Source organism: Siphateles boraxobius, unplaced genomic scaffold (genome assembly GCF_051911475.1).
Source record: "Siphateles boraxobius isolate OS27281-9 unplaced genomic scaffold, OSU_SipBor_1 2, whole genome shotgun sequence".
In the NCBI taxonomy this organism is placed as follows: Eukaryota; Metazoa; Chordata; class Actinopteri; order Cypriniformes; family Leuciscidae; genus Siphateles; species Siphateles boraxobius.
This window is the reverse complement of record NW_027508810.1, coordinates 10,477,460-10,491,573: the sequence shown is the minus strand read 5'-3', so window position 1 is coordinate 10,491,573 and position 14,114 is coordinate 10,477,460. Positions and strand designations below refer to the sequence as shown.

General features: G+C 37.1%; 1 protein-coding gene across 2 annotated transcripts in view; it reads right to left on the bottom strand.

Moving 5' to 3' along the window:
• Positions 1-534: 534 nt before the first annotated feature.
• Positions 535-14,114, bottom strand: part of gfra4b (GDNF family receptor alpha 4b) — a 92,324-nt gene continuing 78,744 nt past the window's right edge. For both annotated transcript variants that reach the window (XM_077235886.1, XM_077235887.1), the window contains exons 5-8: positions 13,202-13,315; positions 11,339-11,469; positions 3,936-4,099; positions 535-1,008 (exon numbers count right to left, since the gene is read on the bottom strand). In XM_077235886.1, the coding sequence (XP_077092001.1) occupies positions 868-1,008; positions 3,936-4,099; positions 11,339-11,469; positions 13,202-13,315 (550 nt within the window). In that variant the 3' untranslated portion in view covers positions 535-867. The remainder of the gene's footprint in view (positions 1,009-3,935; positions 4,100-11,338; positions 11,470-13,201; positions 13,316-14,114) is intronic.

Genomic DNA, 14,114 nt, shown 5'->3' with positions numbered 1-14,114 from the left:
CTCTCCTACTCCATTCCCACATCATCAACCCTCATATTCATGATCATAACTACCGAGATTCCTTATAAACACACCATATTATACATAAAGGAGATCAGCTGTGATGACACCAGAACAATGTTGAGTCTCGAGTCAATATCTGAAGATTGTTTAGTTGAAGTAGCTTATGTCCAAATAGCAAATTCTGTATTTGGTTTTGTGCTATGAGCTTTGAGAAAAGTATTGTTTACTTCCACCTAAAGGCATTACCATTCCATTATTGATTAAAAATAGCCTATGTCTTCTCTTCAGTCAAGTTGAACAGAATGATATTAAATCCCTGTTTTCCTCAAGGGGATCTCCAAATGGTTGAACTGATGCATGAGGAACTATAAAAGACACAAGAAAAAGCTTCATTTCTCTCCGCTCCACATTTCATCAGGAATTGATTTTGGAGTGCTAGAAGGTAATTTGGGCTTTAGAAACTTGTTGGATCTAGTCTTTAGAATTTGCTTGCACCTATACCCATCTCTTCTCCCTCCCTCCCTCCCTCCCTCTCCCACAAAAATTTTATTTTACACTGAAACTCTCAATGAACAGCACAGTTTCATATTGACTCTGTGTGACACTATGTACATATGTACAGGTACATTTTCCACTGGGCTTTGTGTTTGACTAACCACATTCATTTCTACAAAAGTGCCTCGCAAATTCAGATTCTGTTGGTTTTACTGGCGGTTCCACAGAAACAGAGAAAACACGATGACTTCAGTGTTAGAGAAATGAGGCCAGTATGGCCAGTTTCTTCAGCTCTGTAGCTGAATATGTTCCAGTCTGTTCAAACTCATGGGCCCGTCAGAATAGATGTCCCAAAAGTCTTTAGTCTGTTTACTCATCACAGCTGAGCAAAATGCTAAGAAACATACAAATCCAGACAGGTAGCCACGCCGCAGCAAACGCTCGAGCAGAGTTCTGGTGTGTGTCAAAGGATGCGGTGGAGTCAGACCAAAGTCTCACCTTTGCAGAGTCCTGAAGAACAAGAAAGCAAAATCAGTCTAGTTTATAATGGGAATTGCAATCTAGACTACATTTGCATTACCCCACATACATATGAATGGCTTCTTGTAAGTTTGGTTATATTCACACCAGGGTCAGAAATTAACTTTTCCATTAAAGGCCAATACTTCATTGAACACATAGTCATTGCAAGTTTGGTAATGGCACTAAGCCATATCACAATTTTGTTTGTTTATTTCAATTAATCATGCAGCCCTGGTTTTACTTTAAGAAAGGGGTCAGGAACCTATGGCTCGCGAGACACACTTTGCTATTTGACAAAGAAATCAAGTGTCTTGCCAGATCTCTCACCCTTTACCAACATATCAACTATAAAAAATTAGACACACACATCACTATAGAGATCAGCTATCTGCAAAAAAAGCAACCATCACTATTCCTCTGTTAAACTTAATGTAGTTAATGAACAGTTTGGAATAATAATATATTTCAAGTTGTACCATCCAAAGTGCGTGTTCAGTGCTGTTCGCAAGTGTCATGGCAGAAATCAAAGGCAAATCGCATACATTTCTATGGTAAGCTTGAGCTCCTGCACTCAGATTCAAGGGGCTACACAGCTTGTTTATGGCGAAAATAAAGATTTTTAGAACAGCCGCGAACATTTAAATGTAAATAAAAAAAGTGACTGGACTAAACGTATCCCTTTATTGAAACTGGTGCTCTGCTGTGCCAAGAGACATTTCGAAACATTTCAAAGGGGATTTTCGCTTCTGCCGCGGAGACATTTTATGTCCTTTAAATGTGTCGTATTTATGTCCGCATGACAATCCGTGCAGCTTTCAGTTATTAATAAAGAAACATGGATGAATGAGAAAGTAAAGAGTGGGTTGTGCTTGATATTAAAATGAAATATTAAAAGTGCAATAAGCTGGGAAAGAAAAATGAATCCGCTACTAGAATACTGCTTCCTGTGCGCACACTCCGAGCGGAACACGGACAAGCAGACTTTAGCCCTATTCTGAAAGGACTAGTTTTCCAGGGGCCGTTAAAGAAATTTTTGTTCCATAGATGTACTTTGTGATTTTAATCCCATCTGAATCTACCAAGTCTGTGTTTTCCTCACTCAACCTTTGTAAAAATTAGAGGACAAATTACCTACTGTTTTTCGGCAAAGTCAACTGTCCTCTGAGAAATCGAATCTCCTCGCTTCTCCTCGTGTTTTTGACCTACCGTTGCACACCAATTTTCAGCATGCTTTCTTTTCATTTCAATATGGATGGTATCCGAACAAAAAATGATATAAACAATTAATAAATAGAGCCAAATCGCGGAAACTACCCATTTTAATATCAGTGTCAGATAAGAGTAAGACTCTTGTCTAGATTTCTATGCTCACTTACTTATTATAAACAGCCACTGCTATAAACTCGTGAAGTTAACTTTTTTTTTTTTTTAAACAAATTAAAATCATATCAACATATAATAGATTAAAAGACAAACTTGCACAGCAACTTGCACAACAAGCACAGCACATGACCTTCTGTGAAGGCCATGTATAAAAAACACAAACTCCCACTTCTGTAATAAACACGGAGATGTTAGTCCCATCCAAATCGGTACATGAAAACACAGATGTCGAGTGATAAGATTTGTAACTCAAATGTTGTTTAGAAAACTAGTCCTGTCCGAATAGGACTTTTGTCTTCGGTTGCGCACCTTAAGCCCGGGACACACCAAGCCGACGTCAAAGAATTAGCTACGGTAAATGCCGATTGTGTTGGCGTCTCTCGTAAGTGGCCAAAAATCTGCACTTAAACACACCAAAAGGACTAAAGGCGACTATCAACAAGTATGTGCATTCTGCGCCTGCGTGTAAGTAAATATCTGTCTATACCTGTAGATATCAATAGTCTATTTTTGTCATTAAAAAAGAGATACCAAAACTAGGACTGCAGAAATACAAACCGTAAACAAAGCAGAGCTTGCTTACCATTTTGAATATCAATCACGCTGATCCCTTTCTTCATTCCAGTCGGCAGTCGGCTCATGTTATTATGAAAATATTTGTGAGATGACGTAAGATGACGTAAACTTATAACAGCCTTCTCTGTCTGTAACATCTTGACTCATTTGCTCGCTTTCATCACTTTCGCTTTTATTCTAGTTTGCTAAGCTGAACAGCCAATCAGAGTTCTCTCTTACTGAAGGCCCGACGCCGATTCAACATGCTGAATTGGCCCAAAAAAAACCTACATTGTCCGACTAAAGCCAACAGTATGGAACACACCAGAAAAAAACTAAGCCAACGATGCTCAAAAACGGCCCAATGTTGCCTGACGGCCGACCGTCAGCTTGGTGTGTCCCTGCCTTAAGCGGTCAAATACATACAGAAATATGTCAAAATGTCTGCTTTAGTGTGTATTAATGTAAAAACAGTCAACTTAAGCACTGTAAGTTGTTCTTCACTCACTAACACCCACGAAGAGGATTGATGCTCCTTATTTGGCAAGTCAACCTCACAGTGAAAGCCCTGCACAATTAATTTAGCTAATTATTATTTATTGTTTGCTGCATATTTTGACAAAACAAAACAAATTTTGTTTAGTTTTAGTTGACTATGGGTCTAATAAAATTATTGGGGGGAAAAAATCCTGTTTTTTAATAATATTGCTAAGGCACTTTTGGTAAAAATGCATCAACCGAAAATGCACAAATGGCTTTTTGGTCAAAAAAGTTTTCCAACCCCTGCTGTAAGAGATCCTCATTTTTCATTTTTTATAAGGGCATAAAGCTCTAGAGAAATCAACCCAATTTTGCAATCTCTCAGCATCACAGATGAAATAGCTTTTTATTGTGTGAAGCCAGTTCCTTTGGAGTCACACAACATTCAAGGTAGTAATAAACTCATAACCAAACTGCTCTCCATCTCCAACCCTCACCTGTGTGGGTTTAGCTGGGCTCAGAACGCTCTGCTTGGTCTCCATGGTGACAAACGCAGGAGTCGTCCGCCGTGGCCCTCTCTCCGTCACAGGACTTAACCGCAGCAGTTGGGGGGGAGTGGGCGTGAAGTCCATTCCATTCCCAAACGTCAGGAGAGCGTTCCCTATTCATGTAACAGACAAGACATCCACAGCTCTGAGTGAAACAGACACCATTTCAATCCACAACTGCTTCTGTTATCAGACGCCTATTTGAATTCCGGACTGAGAAGAGCTTGGCGCTTTCGGGCGCTCTGTATTCTGCTCAGGCCACACGACTGCACCTGCCTCTCCACATCCTCTCATTAACTCACAGATGAGTGGCTTGACCAAACATCACTCTCATCCGCTCACATCGCTCACTCCGAGAGCTGCCATTTGGCTGTCTGAGGAGTTGCTTCATGTAAGAGATCTCTGTTTGAACAGGACTGAGCAGAATATTGCAGCGGAATCGACTGTTTTGATTAATTGCTATATATATAATACATAAGGGCCTTCAGAAACGCAGGAACGGGACTGGAGAAGTGTGACTGAGAGGGGGCTGGATATCAATCAGAGATTCATTAATGCTTGCGGCTTCTGGCATACATCAGAGAGAGCTTTACACTTTAGATAGCTCTTCACATTTTTAAACGTCTCTAGCCTGCTCAACATCAGATGCCAAACTGCAACAGATGATCTAAATATTGCATATTTATGGTGTTTTCTTCTATATGGGCATTGTGCATTTTTAGAAAACAAACTCACACATTTCACTAGTTGAATTGCAAATGTTTGGGGTCAGTAAGATTTTGGTTTGTTTGTTTGTTTGTTTGTTTTTAAAGAAATTCATACTTTTATTCTGTAAGGACACATTAAATTGATCAAAAATGACAGTAAACATTTTTTTATAATGTTACACAATAAATGCTGTTGTTTTTAACCCTTTGATGCACAACATGGGTCTAAAGTGACCCGACTGAGTTTTTATGTTATATATCTTTACAAGAAATTAATTAAGTTAGATCGTACTTATCAGACCGTTATCATTTTGTCTGTATAAATGGGGAAAAATCAAAGATAACGTCAGTAGACTATGGAGTCGCGCAAGGATCGGTGTTAGGCCCTCTGCTATTCTCAATATATATGCTCCCACTTGGTAATATTATAAGAAAACATGGAATTAATTTCCACTGTTATGCTGATGACACTCAATTATATATTTCATCACGGCCAGATGAAAACACTAACTTATCAAATTTGACAGAGTGTCTCAAAGATATAAAATGCTGGATGACGCGTAATTTCCTGCTACTAAATTCAGATAAAACGGAGGTATTACTTATTGGTCCAAAAAACTACCCACAAACTCACTTACAATACAACTTTAATATAGAAGGATGTCCTGTTACTTTATCCACTACAGTAAAAGACCTGGGTGTTATACTAGACCGCAACTTGTCTTTCGGAAATCATATTTCATATGTTACAAGAACAGCCTTTTTCCACCTTAGAAACATTACAAAGCTACGTATCATGCTATCTGTTTCTGATGCAGAAAAGTTAGTTCATGCATTCATGACCTCGAGAATAGATTACTGTAATGCTTTATTAGCTGGCTGTCCTGCATCCTCAATAAACAAGCTACAGTTAGTGCAAAATGCAGCTGCTAGAGTTCTTACTAGGTCAAGAAAATATGATCATATAACACCAATTTTATCATCTCTACACTGGTTACCTATCAAATTCTGTATCAATTACAAAGTACTATTACTGACCTATAAAGCTCTAAATGGTTTAGCTCCTGTGTATTTAATGGACCTTCTATCGCCCTACAATCCCTCGCGTTCTTTAAGATCAATAAATTCGAGGCTTCTGGTCATTCCTAGGATATCTAAGTCCACTAAAGGAGGAAGGGGCGTTCTCACATTTAGCTCCAAAACTCTGGAATAGCCTTCCTGATATTGTTCGAGGCTCTGACTCGCTGTCCCAGTTTAAAACTAGATTAAAGACGCATCTCTTTAGCCAAGCATTTACATAATGCTTACCTTTTATACCACTGCTGAATCAGATCAAATGCATTTAATATTATAAAACTTGAAGAGTCTGTAGGTTATTTGTATAGGTTGCATAGTATTTACAGTCATTACGTTCCTGTGTATATTGCGTGAATGTCGGGTGGTTGGGTAGATATTGTGTTTTGCGGTAGGTGGTATGCCATACGGAACCGTTGCCACTGAACCTGCTTTAACGACGACAGTGGGGCTCGACAGCCTTAGTCAAACGGGTCGGCGCGTATGGTTGGGCTGCGGAGAGATTGTGAGATTGTGGTTGGGTCTCAGCAGCAAGAGGGATGTAGAGGTCAGTAAGCAGGGCTGAGTTGAGTGGGGGATGGAGGGGGATGACTGTGGGACGCAAGAATCACTGTCTTCATGTTTTTTATCATTTACGCCCGTGTTATGGAACTCATTATGAACAGCAGCTACGCTAATTATTTTCCCTTTTTGCTTTCTGCTGTTATCTCGGGACGCGAGTCCCGAGAAAAACGGCGTTCGTCAGCTCCAGTTTGTATCCAGCCTTTCACGGAGACTTCAGATACCCCAATCACAAAGCCTGTGAAGAGACGACGCAACACCGGCGATATGGACCCTCTATGGTGGACGGCACTGATCCTCAACAACTCGTCTCAACACCGGCGTGATTACTTGGACTTCCAAAAGATGGAAATGGATAAACATTCTAAATGTTCCGATCCAATCTGCCTTGTAATGCTGCCCGAATCATAAATCATGCACTGTTCCTTCGTTGGCCAGAGGAGAACTGGCCCTCCGACTGAGTCTGGTTTCTCACAAGGTTTTTTCTCCATTCTGTCACCTGATGGAGTTTTGGTTCCTTGCCACTGTTGCCTTGTCTTTTGGCTTGCTTAGTTGGGGACATTTAATATTCAATAATATTATTGATCTGCCTTACTTAAGGTGGACGTTGACTCAATTTTCTTTTAGAAACAAACTCTGTTATATTATTTTCATGTTATCACTGTGAAGCTGCTTTGATACAATCTGTATTGTAAAAAGCGCTATATAAATAAAGGTGACTTGACTTGATCATTCAGTATTCCAGGTATTCTTCAATTAACTTGTTTTTGATTATCCCAAATCCTTATTTTTCCTTTCTTACTTTTTGAATAAAAATTGTTTTTGTGTCGCAACCCTTCTAATGCACACCATGGGTCTAAAAAGACCCGTATTCATTTCCTATGTTATTTCAGTCATGGCTGAATGTTTCTTTGCTGAATCTTTAAAATATATGTATTTGATCATTTGTTATTCCAGGTATTCATTAAATATCTTGTTTTTGATTTCCACAAATCATTATGTTTATGTTTCCTTTCTTACTTTATAAACAAACACAGTTTCTGTATTTCCACATCAATTTTACATACACGGGTCTAAAATGACCCGTATTCATTTCCTATGTTATTTCAGTCATGGGTGGCTGAGTGTTTCTTTGCTGAATCTTTAAAAATAAATGTATTTTATCATTTGTTATTCCAGATATTCATTAAATATTTATATTTATGTTTCCTTTCTTACTTTATAAACAAACACAGTTTTTGTATTTCTACATAAATTTTACATACATGGGTCAAAAATGACCCATATAGAAACCTTTGATATTTGCACATTTTTGCAAGTAGGAACATATTTACTGCATACATACTATTACTATAGTATTACATAATACTATTCACCTGCCACACATTCCACAACTCAACACAGCTGCTTTTGTATATTTTATGCAAGTCTTATTTTATTTTAACCAGAGAAAATAATTGATATTTTTACAAGATAACTGGACGTAATATTTGAATATTAGGCTATGGTTACCTTGACCATGAAATCCTAGTGAGAAATTACTTGTGAGAAAGAGAAACATATCCAATACTATTAGCTAGCTAGCTGTTGACATATTCTATTCTAGCTAGCTAATGTTAGCTACACTAAAAAAAGATGGGTTTTTAAAGGGGAACTCAGCAAACTCTAGCTATTTCTTCGCTGATTTTCACTTTTGTTGTCGCATGTTTTCTCAACGAGCTCCCCCTACAGCTGTGGGGTGTATATTTCACAACAATGTCGTAAAAAAAAACTCACTTTCGGCACCCTCCTCCCCCTTTCTACCGCTGCTCTACCGTGCATTTGTTATTATCGGAGCCGGCCAGCTTTATCGTGTGGAGCTATGTATACCGAGGTGGTTAATACATCATACACATTGAGGGCGGCGTGTGTGTTTATGTCGAATTGCCGTAAAGCAGTTTGTGTTTCTTGCTTGTTCTCGCTTCTCATGAGACTTCCTATTTCCAACTTACCGGGACATTTGTCCCCATGTTGCAAGGTTGGTTTTCCTCCTAGGAACGTTGGGGGGAGCGGGGAAAGTCACCATTTTCACCCGAACATGTTATTAAACCATCCAAATGATTTCTAAACGTTTTTATTAAAGGGTTAGTTCCCAAAAATGAAAATTATGTCATTAATGACTCACCCTCATGTCGTTCCAAGCCCGCAAGACCTCAGTAAATCTTCGGAACACAGTTTAAGATATTTTAGATTCAGTCCGAGAGCTTTTTGTCCCTCCATTGAAAATCTATGTGCGGTATACTGTCCTTGTCCAGAAAGGCAATAAAGACATCATCAAAGTAGTCCATGTGACCTCAGTGGGTTAGTTAGAATTTTTTGAAGCATCGAAAATACATTTTGTTCCAAAAATAACAAAAACGACGACTTTATTCAGCATTGTATTCTCTTCCGGTTCTGTTGTCAATCCGCGTTCACGAGGCCAGTGACGCTGCTGACGTAAGACGCTGCTGACGTGTTATCTGGTGTGTCCGTGTATTCGGGTTCAAATAAATACGTCTGGTTAAAAAAAGATGCAAGTCTTCCCCTGTGTCGAAATCCTTAGACATGTTTGCAAAGATTGTTTTGTTTACAGCGTGCGTCTCCCTCAGACTGTAAACGAAGCTCGGGCGCACCAGATAACACGTCAGATCGTCTTACGTCAGCGGACTCATGAACGCGGATTGACAACAGAACCGGAAGAGAATACAATGCTGAATAAAGTCGTCGTTTTTGTTATTTTTGGAACAAAATGTATTTTCGATGCTTCAAAAAATTCTAACTAACCCACTGAGGTCACATGGACTACTTCGATGATGTCTTTATTGCCTTTCTGGACAAGGACAGTATACCGCACATAGATTTTCAATGGAGGGACAAAAAGCTCTCGGACTGAATCTAAAATATCTTAAACTGTGTTACGAAGATGAACGGAGGTCTTACGGGGTTGGAACGACATGAGGGTGAGTCAATAATGACATAATTTTCCTTTTAGGGTGAACTAACCCTTTAAGTTGAAATAGTTGCCGAATGCCCCTTTAAAGCTTATTTACATTTAATAGGCCTAAAAGTTCTATTAAGAACCGTATCGTCTTGAATAAGACTTCATATGCTGAAATGGTTCTATGTGTTAAGAATTTAACTCCTTTTTCTCCCGCCTTTTTGATTTTAAAATCTGTAACTGTCAAAGCCACCTGAAATAACATAGGAAATAAATACGGGTCATTTTAGACCCGTGTATGTAAAATTGATGTAGAAATACAAAAACTGTGTTCGTTTATAAAGTAAGAAAGGAAAACATAAACGTAATGATTTGTGGAAATCAAAAACAAGATATTTAATGAATAACCTGGAATAACAAATGATAAAATAGATATATTTAAAAAATTCAGCAAAGAAACATTCAGCCATGACTGAAATAACATAGGAAATGAATACGGGCCTTTTTAGACCCATGTTGTGCATTAGAAGGGGTTTGCATAGCTTGTGCATCAAAGGGTTAAATTCAATAATATTAAGCAGCACAACTGTTTTCAACATTGATAATAATAAGAAATGTTTCTTTAGAGCATCAAATCATCATATTAGAATGATTTCTGAAGGATCATGTGACACTGAAGACTGGCGTAATGATGCTGAAAATTCAGCTGTCATTGGAGAAATAAATTGCATTTTAAAATATATTTAAATAGAAAACAATTACTTAAATTGTACTATTGATTTACAATATTACTGTTTTTTATGTATTTTTGATCAAATAAATACAGCCTTGGTGAGCATTAGAGAATCATTAAAATGTTCTCATTCAAATATTTTAATGTTCTATAACATAAAAAAAAATATTCTTACCGACCACAAACAATATATACTTTTATTTCTGTTTATTTTCTTAACACATAACATGTCTCATTTCTCAAGGACTGTAATTTAAATAAATATTTTTATATATTCATAATTTTTAGACCAAAAAAATGAAATTGTTTTTGTCACTTTCTCTATATTATCATAGTTTTAAAAGTGAATTGTTATTTTAACAATGGATTTTCATATCATAACAATGAAATGTGTTTGAAAAGTACAAAACAAAAATATGAAAACATGTGACCTTCATATAAAGAAGACAAAATAAGTGAATAGGAAATCTGTTAGTTTTAATACAAATTCTGAAATACAAAAGCCCATTTATTCTGTCAGCATAGATTTCAAGAACATTACTTTGGTGTTAATGGTGAGGTGAAGGCAACCCCTTTTTTCACCTAGAATTATTATAATTAATCTTAATTCTTATCATAGTCCTACATGGATAAACCATGTTACTGAATAAATTCCAACACAAACTATAGAAAGAAAAAATGAAAAAAATTGTCACTCTTGTGTAATGTTTTTAAAAAATGTCCCTGATTCTGCTGAAATGGAGAATCAGGATACAAGCGATGAGACCGATTAGGGGTTTCTGAAATGTTCTGTCGTGTGAGAGAGGCAGGCTAACAATTTGGTTTTCTGTGCAGTGGGGCTCAACACTAGTTTGATGTGATCCAGTATAACAGAGAACGTATGACTAATGGTGCAGTTAATCGCAAGAGGAGATTTGATACTGTTCTGTGCTGCTGTGAAGGACATTTAACTTTAATATAAACTTCTACTTTACAGAATTAACAAGTTTATGGGCAGCTAAAAGTAATTTAAATGCATTTTCCCTCATTGTCAACAGCCGTGGCCTTCATTTGAAAATCTGCACATGTTGTTTTAATACATGTAGTGTTTAAAATTCATTTCTGGATTTAAAGTTCAGAAACTTTTGACTGTGATAAATCTGTTGCACCAAAGGGTTTAAATCAGAGCCTGTAATTCTGCCCTGACATTACTATGTTGACTAACCATAACCATAGAGTTCTCATGCCAGACTACACATGCAACGTCCTTTCACATATCAGATGTTCATGACTCCGATATGACGGCTGACACAGATGATTTACAGGAGCAGCATTGACTCACTTAGACAGACGTTGTCTGTGAAATAGTTCAGGAAGTCTTTGCACTGATCTCTCAGATTCCCGCTGGCTGAACACGAGCACCAGGGAGACACGTTGGATGTGGAGTTGTCCACGTAGTTTGGGGTGATTGAGCTGCCTGCAATACCAAAAGGCCTGTGTGAGTGTGGTGATTTTTGTGTTTCCATTACATGATCAGTACACAAAACAGCACATATATATACACTGTATATCCATTTCCAAAAACATAATGAATTTATTCTGTACAAACTGTATATTTTATACCCTAATCCTACCCCTAATCAAAGTCAAGACAGAAAATTTCCCGCATTTTTACATTTTTTTAAAAAGAAAGAACATAATTTAGTATGATTTATTAGCTGCTTTCCTCATGGGGACCAAAATCAGATTTTTATTCCTCCCCATTTCTCCTGCATCCAACAGGTTGATTACAAGAAGTGATTGTTTGCTTGCCATCTTAAAGGGATAGTTCACCCAAAAATGAAAATTAGCCCATGATTTACTCACCCAAAAGCTAGATGTATATGACATTCTTCTTTTTACAGACGAATACAGTCGGAGTTATATTAAAAAATGGACATATTTTTTTGAAAGTCCATCAAAGCCTATCCAACCGTGATACAAGTGCTCAAAACAGTTCTGCTGAAGCGAAGTGATGCATTTTTAAAATCTTTATCAACTAAAATAACTAGCTTCCGGCAGACGGCCGTACGCAAGTCGACTTATGCCAAAAGAGTAACACTTGACAATGTATGACGTAGGAGTAGCGTAAGCTTTGACGTCTCTCGCGGTTCAAACAGGGCTGGGCAACCGCGTTCGTCTTTCAAGTTCAAGAGTTACTCTTTTGGCGTAAGTTGACTTGCATAGGCAGTCTGCCAGAAGCAAGTTTTTTTTAGTCGATAAAGTTTTAAATATGCATATTTTTCTTACACAAACGCATCGCTTCACTTCAGAATGCCTTTATTAACCCCCGCAGAGCCGTTTCGAGCACTTGTATAATGGTTGGATAGGCTTTGGTGGACTTTCAAAAAAATATATCCACTGACTCCTATTATAACACTTGGAAGAGCCAGGACATTTTTAAATATAACTCTGATTGTATTCGTCTTAAAAAAAAAGTCATATACACCTAGGATGGCTTCATGGTGAGTTTTAACATGGGCTAATTTTCATTTTTGGGTGAACTATCCCTTTAATTTACCAGACCTAATATGTAGCCTTGTTAGGAGATGTGTGTGTGTATATATATATATACTGTATATTTATATTTTCATATATATATATAAATATACAATATATATATATATAAAATCAGTGTGTGTGTGTGTATATATATATATATATATATGAACATATAAATATACAGTATACATATAAAATAATATGTATTATAATAATATGTGTTTTATATTTCGAAATGAAATTTCCTGTCAAAAGTATGTTTGTCAAATAAAACATTTTTGTTTAAAAAAGAGATTTATTTATAGGGGATTCTGTTTGCTCAATATATATCAAATGAGCGTGAAGCAGAACTTGACAAACAAAAGGGGTTTATGTAACAAAAAGCCTCGTAAAAAATATTGCTTTCAATATATTTTATTGGGAAGTGAAATCAATCTCTCTATGACTTTGAAAGTGCCTGGGTAGTTTTATAGTCTCTCATCACAGACACACAGGTGTCCCTGTGTATCTTTGAGCAAGGGAATAACAAAGGTATTACACTCTAAATTAATTACACAAGCCTTGCTCTGTTTTAATTGACATGAAAAAGAAACGGCCACAATCACATGAACATCCTTTGCCATACTGACTTGGAGAACAATTACAGAATACATGTTTAAACTACTTGCCGATCAGTCCAGTGTAAGCAATAAGACATGCAGCATAGTTTCCCTGCTTGCAGCCACTGGCAGACTGCTCTTCTGGCTGGCAGTCGTACTGAAACTGGGCCAAACGAGACCTGAAGAACAAGCACAACTGTTATATGTATGGACAGCAGCCAAGTAGACAGAAACATCCTAATAAGTGTGTCAGCCATACTGACATACTCATGAAGACTATCACCAACATGGTCTCAATCTGCTTCTCAACTGGTTTCACTTGACAATACATTTTCAATAAAACTGGACATCAAATGCCATCCCAAAAAATAATCTTTTTTTTTTTTCCACATACACAAGTACAAACAATATGGGCAGCATTTTCCCCTACTTTTAGACTTTATTAACTCGGTTTTTCATAATTCACAATTTTACAGCAAGTTTCCCCCTTTTTTCCATGACACTGCCAGCGACCTGCAACCAACCAGTTGGTTTAAATGCCAACATCATGACAACGACTTTGATAAATAGTTATCATCCTAATCATTGCGTGCTGCTTTTCTTGACATTATTATAAGTCAGTTAATCCGTTATTGGAAGAGAAAAAATGCTACCTCACAACCAAATATTATTTTTCAAAGCTGAAGTGTTTAGATCCTCTCTTTAATACCAATGAATCATCAACAGATAGTTTTATTTCTGTTTATATTTATAGTGATAGACTGAAAAGCAATGCCTGTAACACTGCTGTATACTATTTGAGGATCCAAAATAATATGTCATTAATATGCCAATAAAGTCTTGATGAAGGGATTGAATCTGACTTCATCTAACTTGCACTGCTCAATATTTAATGCAAAATGATGGGGTTTTATCTGGCACAGTTTTACCAGCCTAACTTCTAAAACATTCTCATAACTTTAATTTGTCTGTCCAATG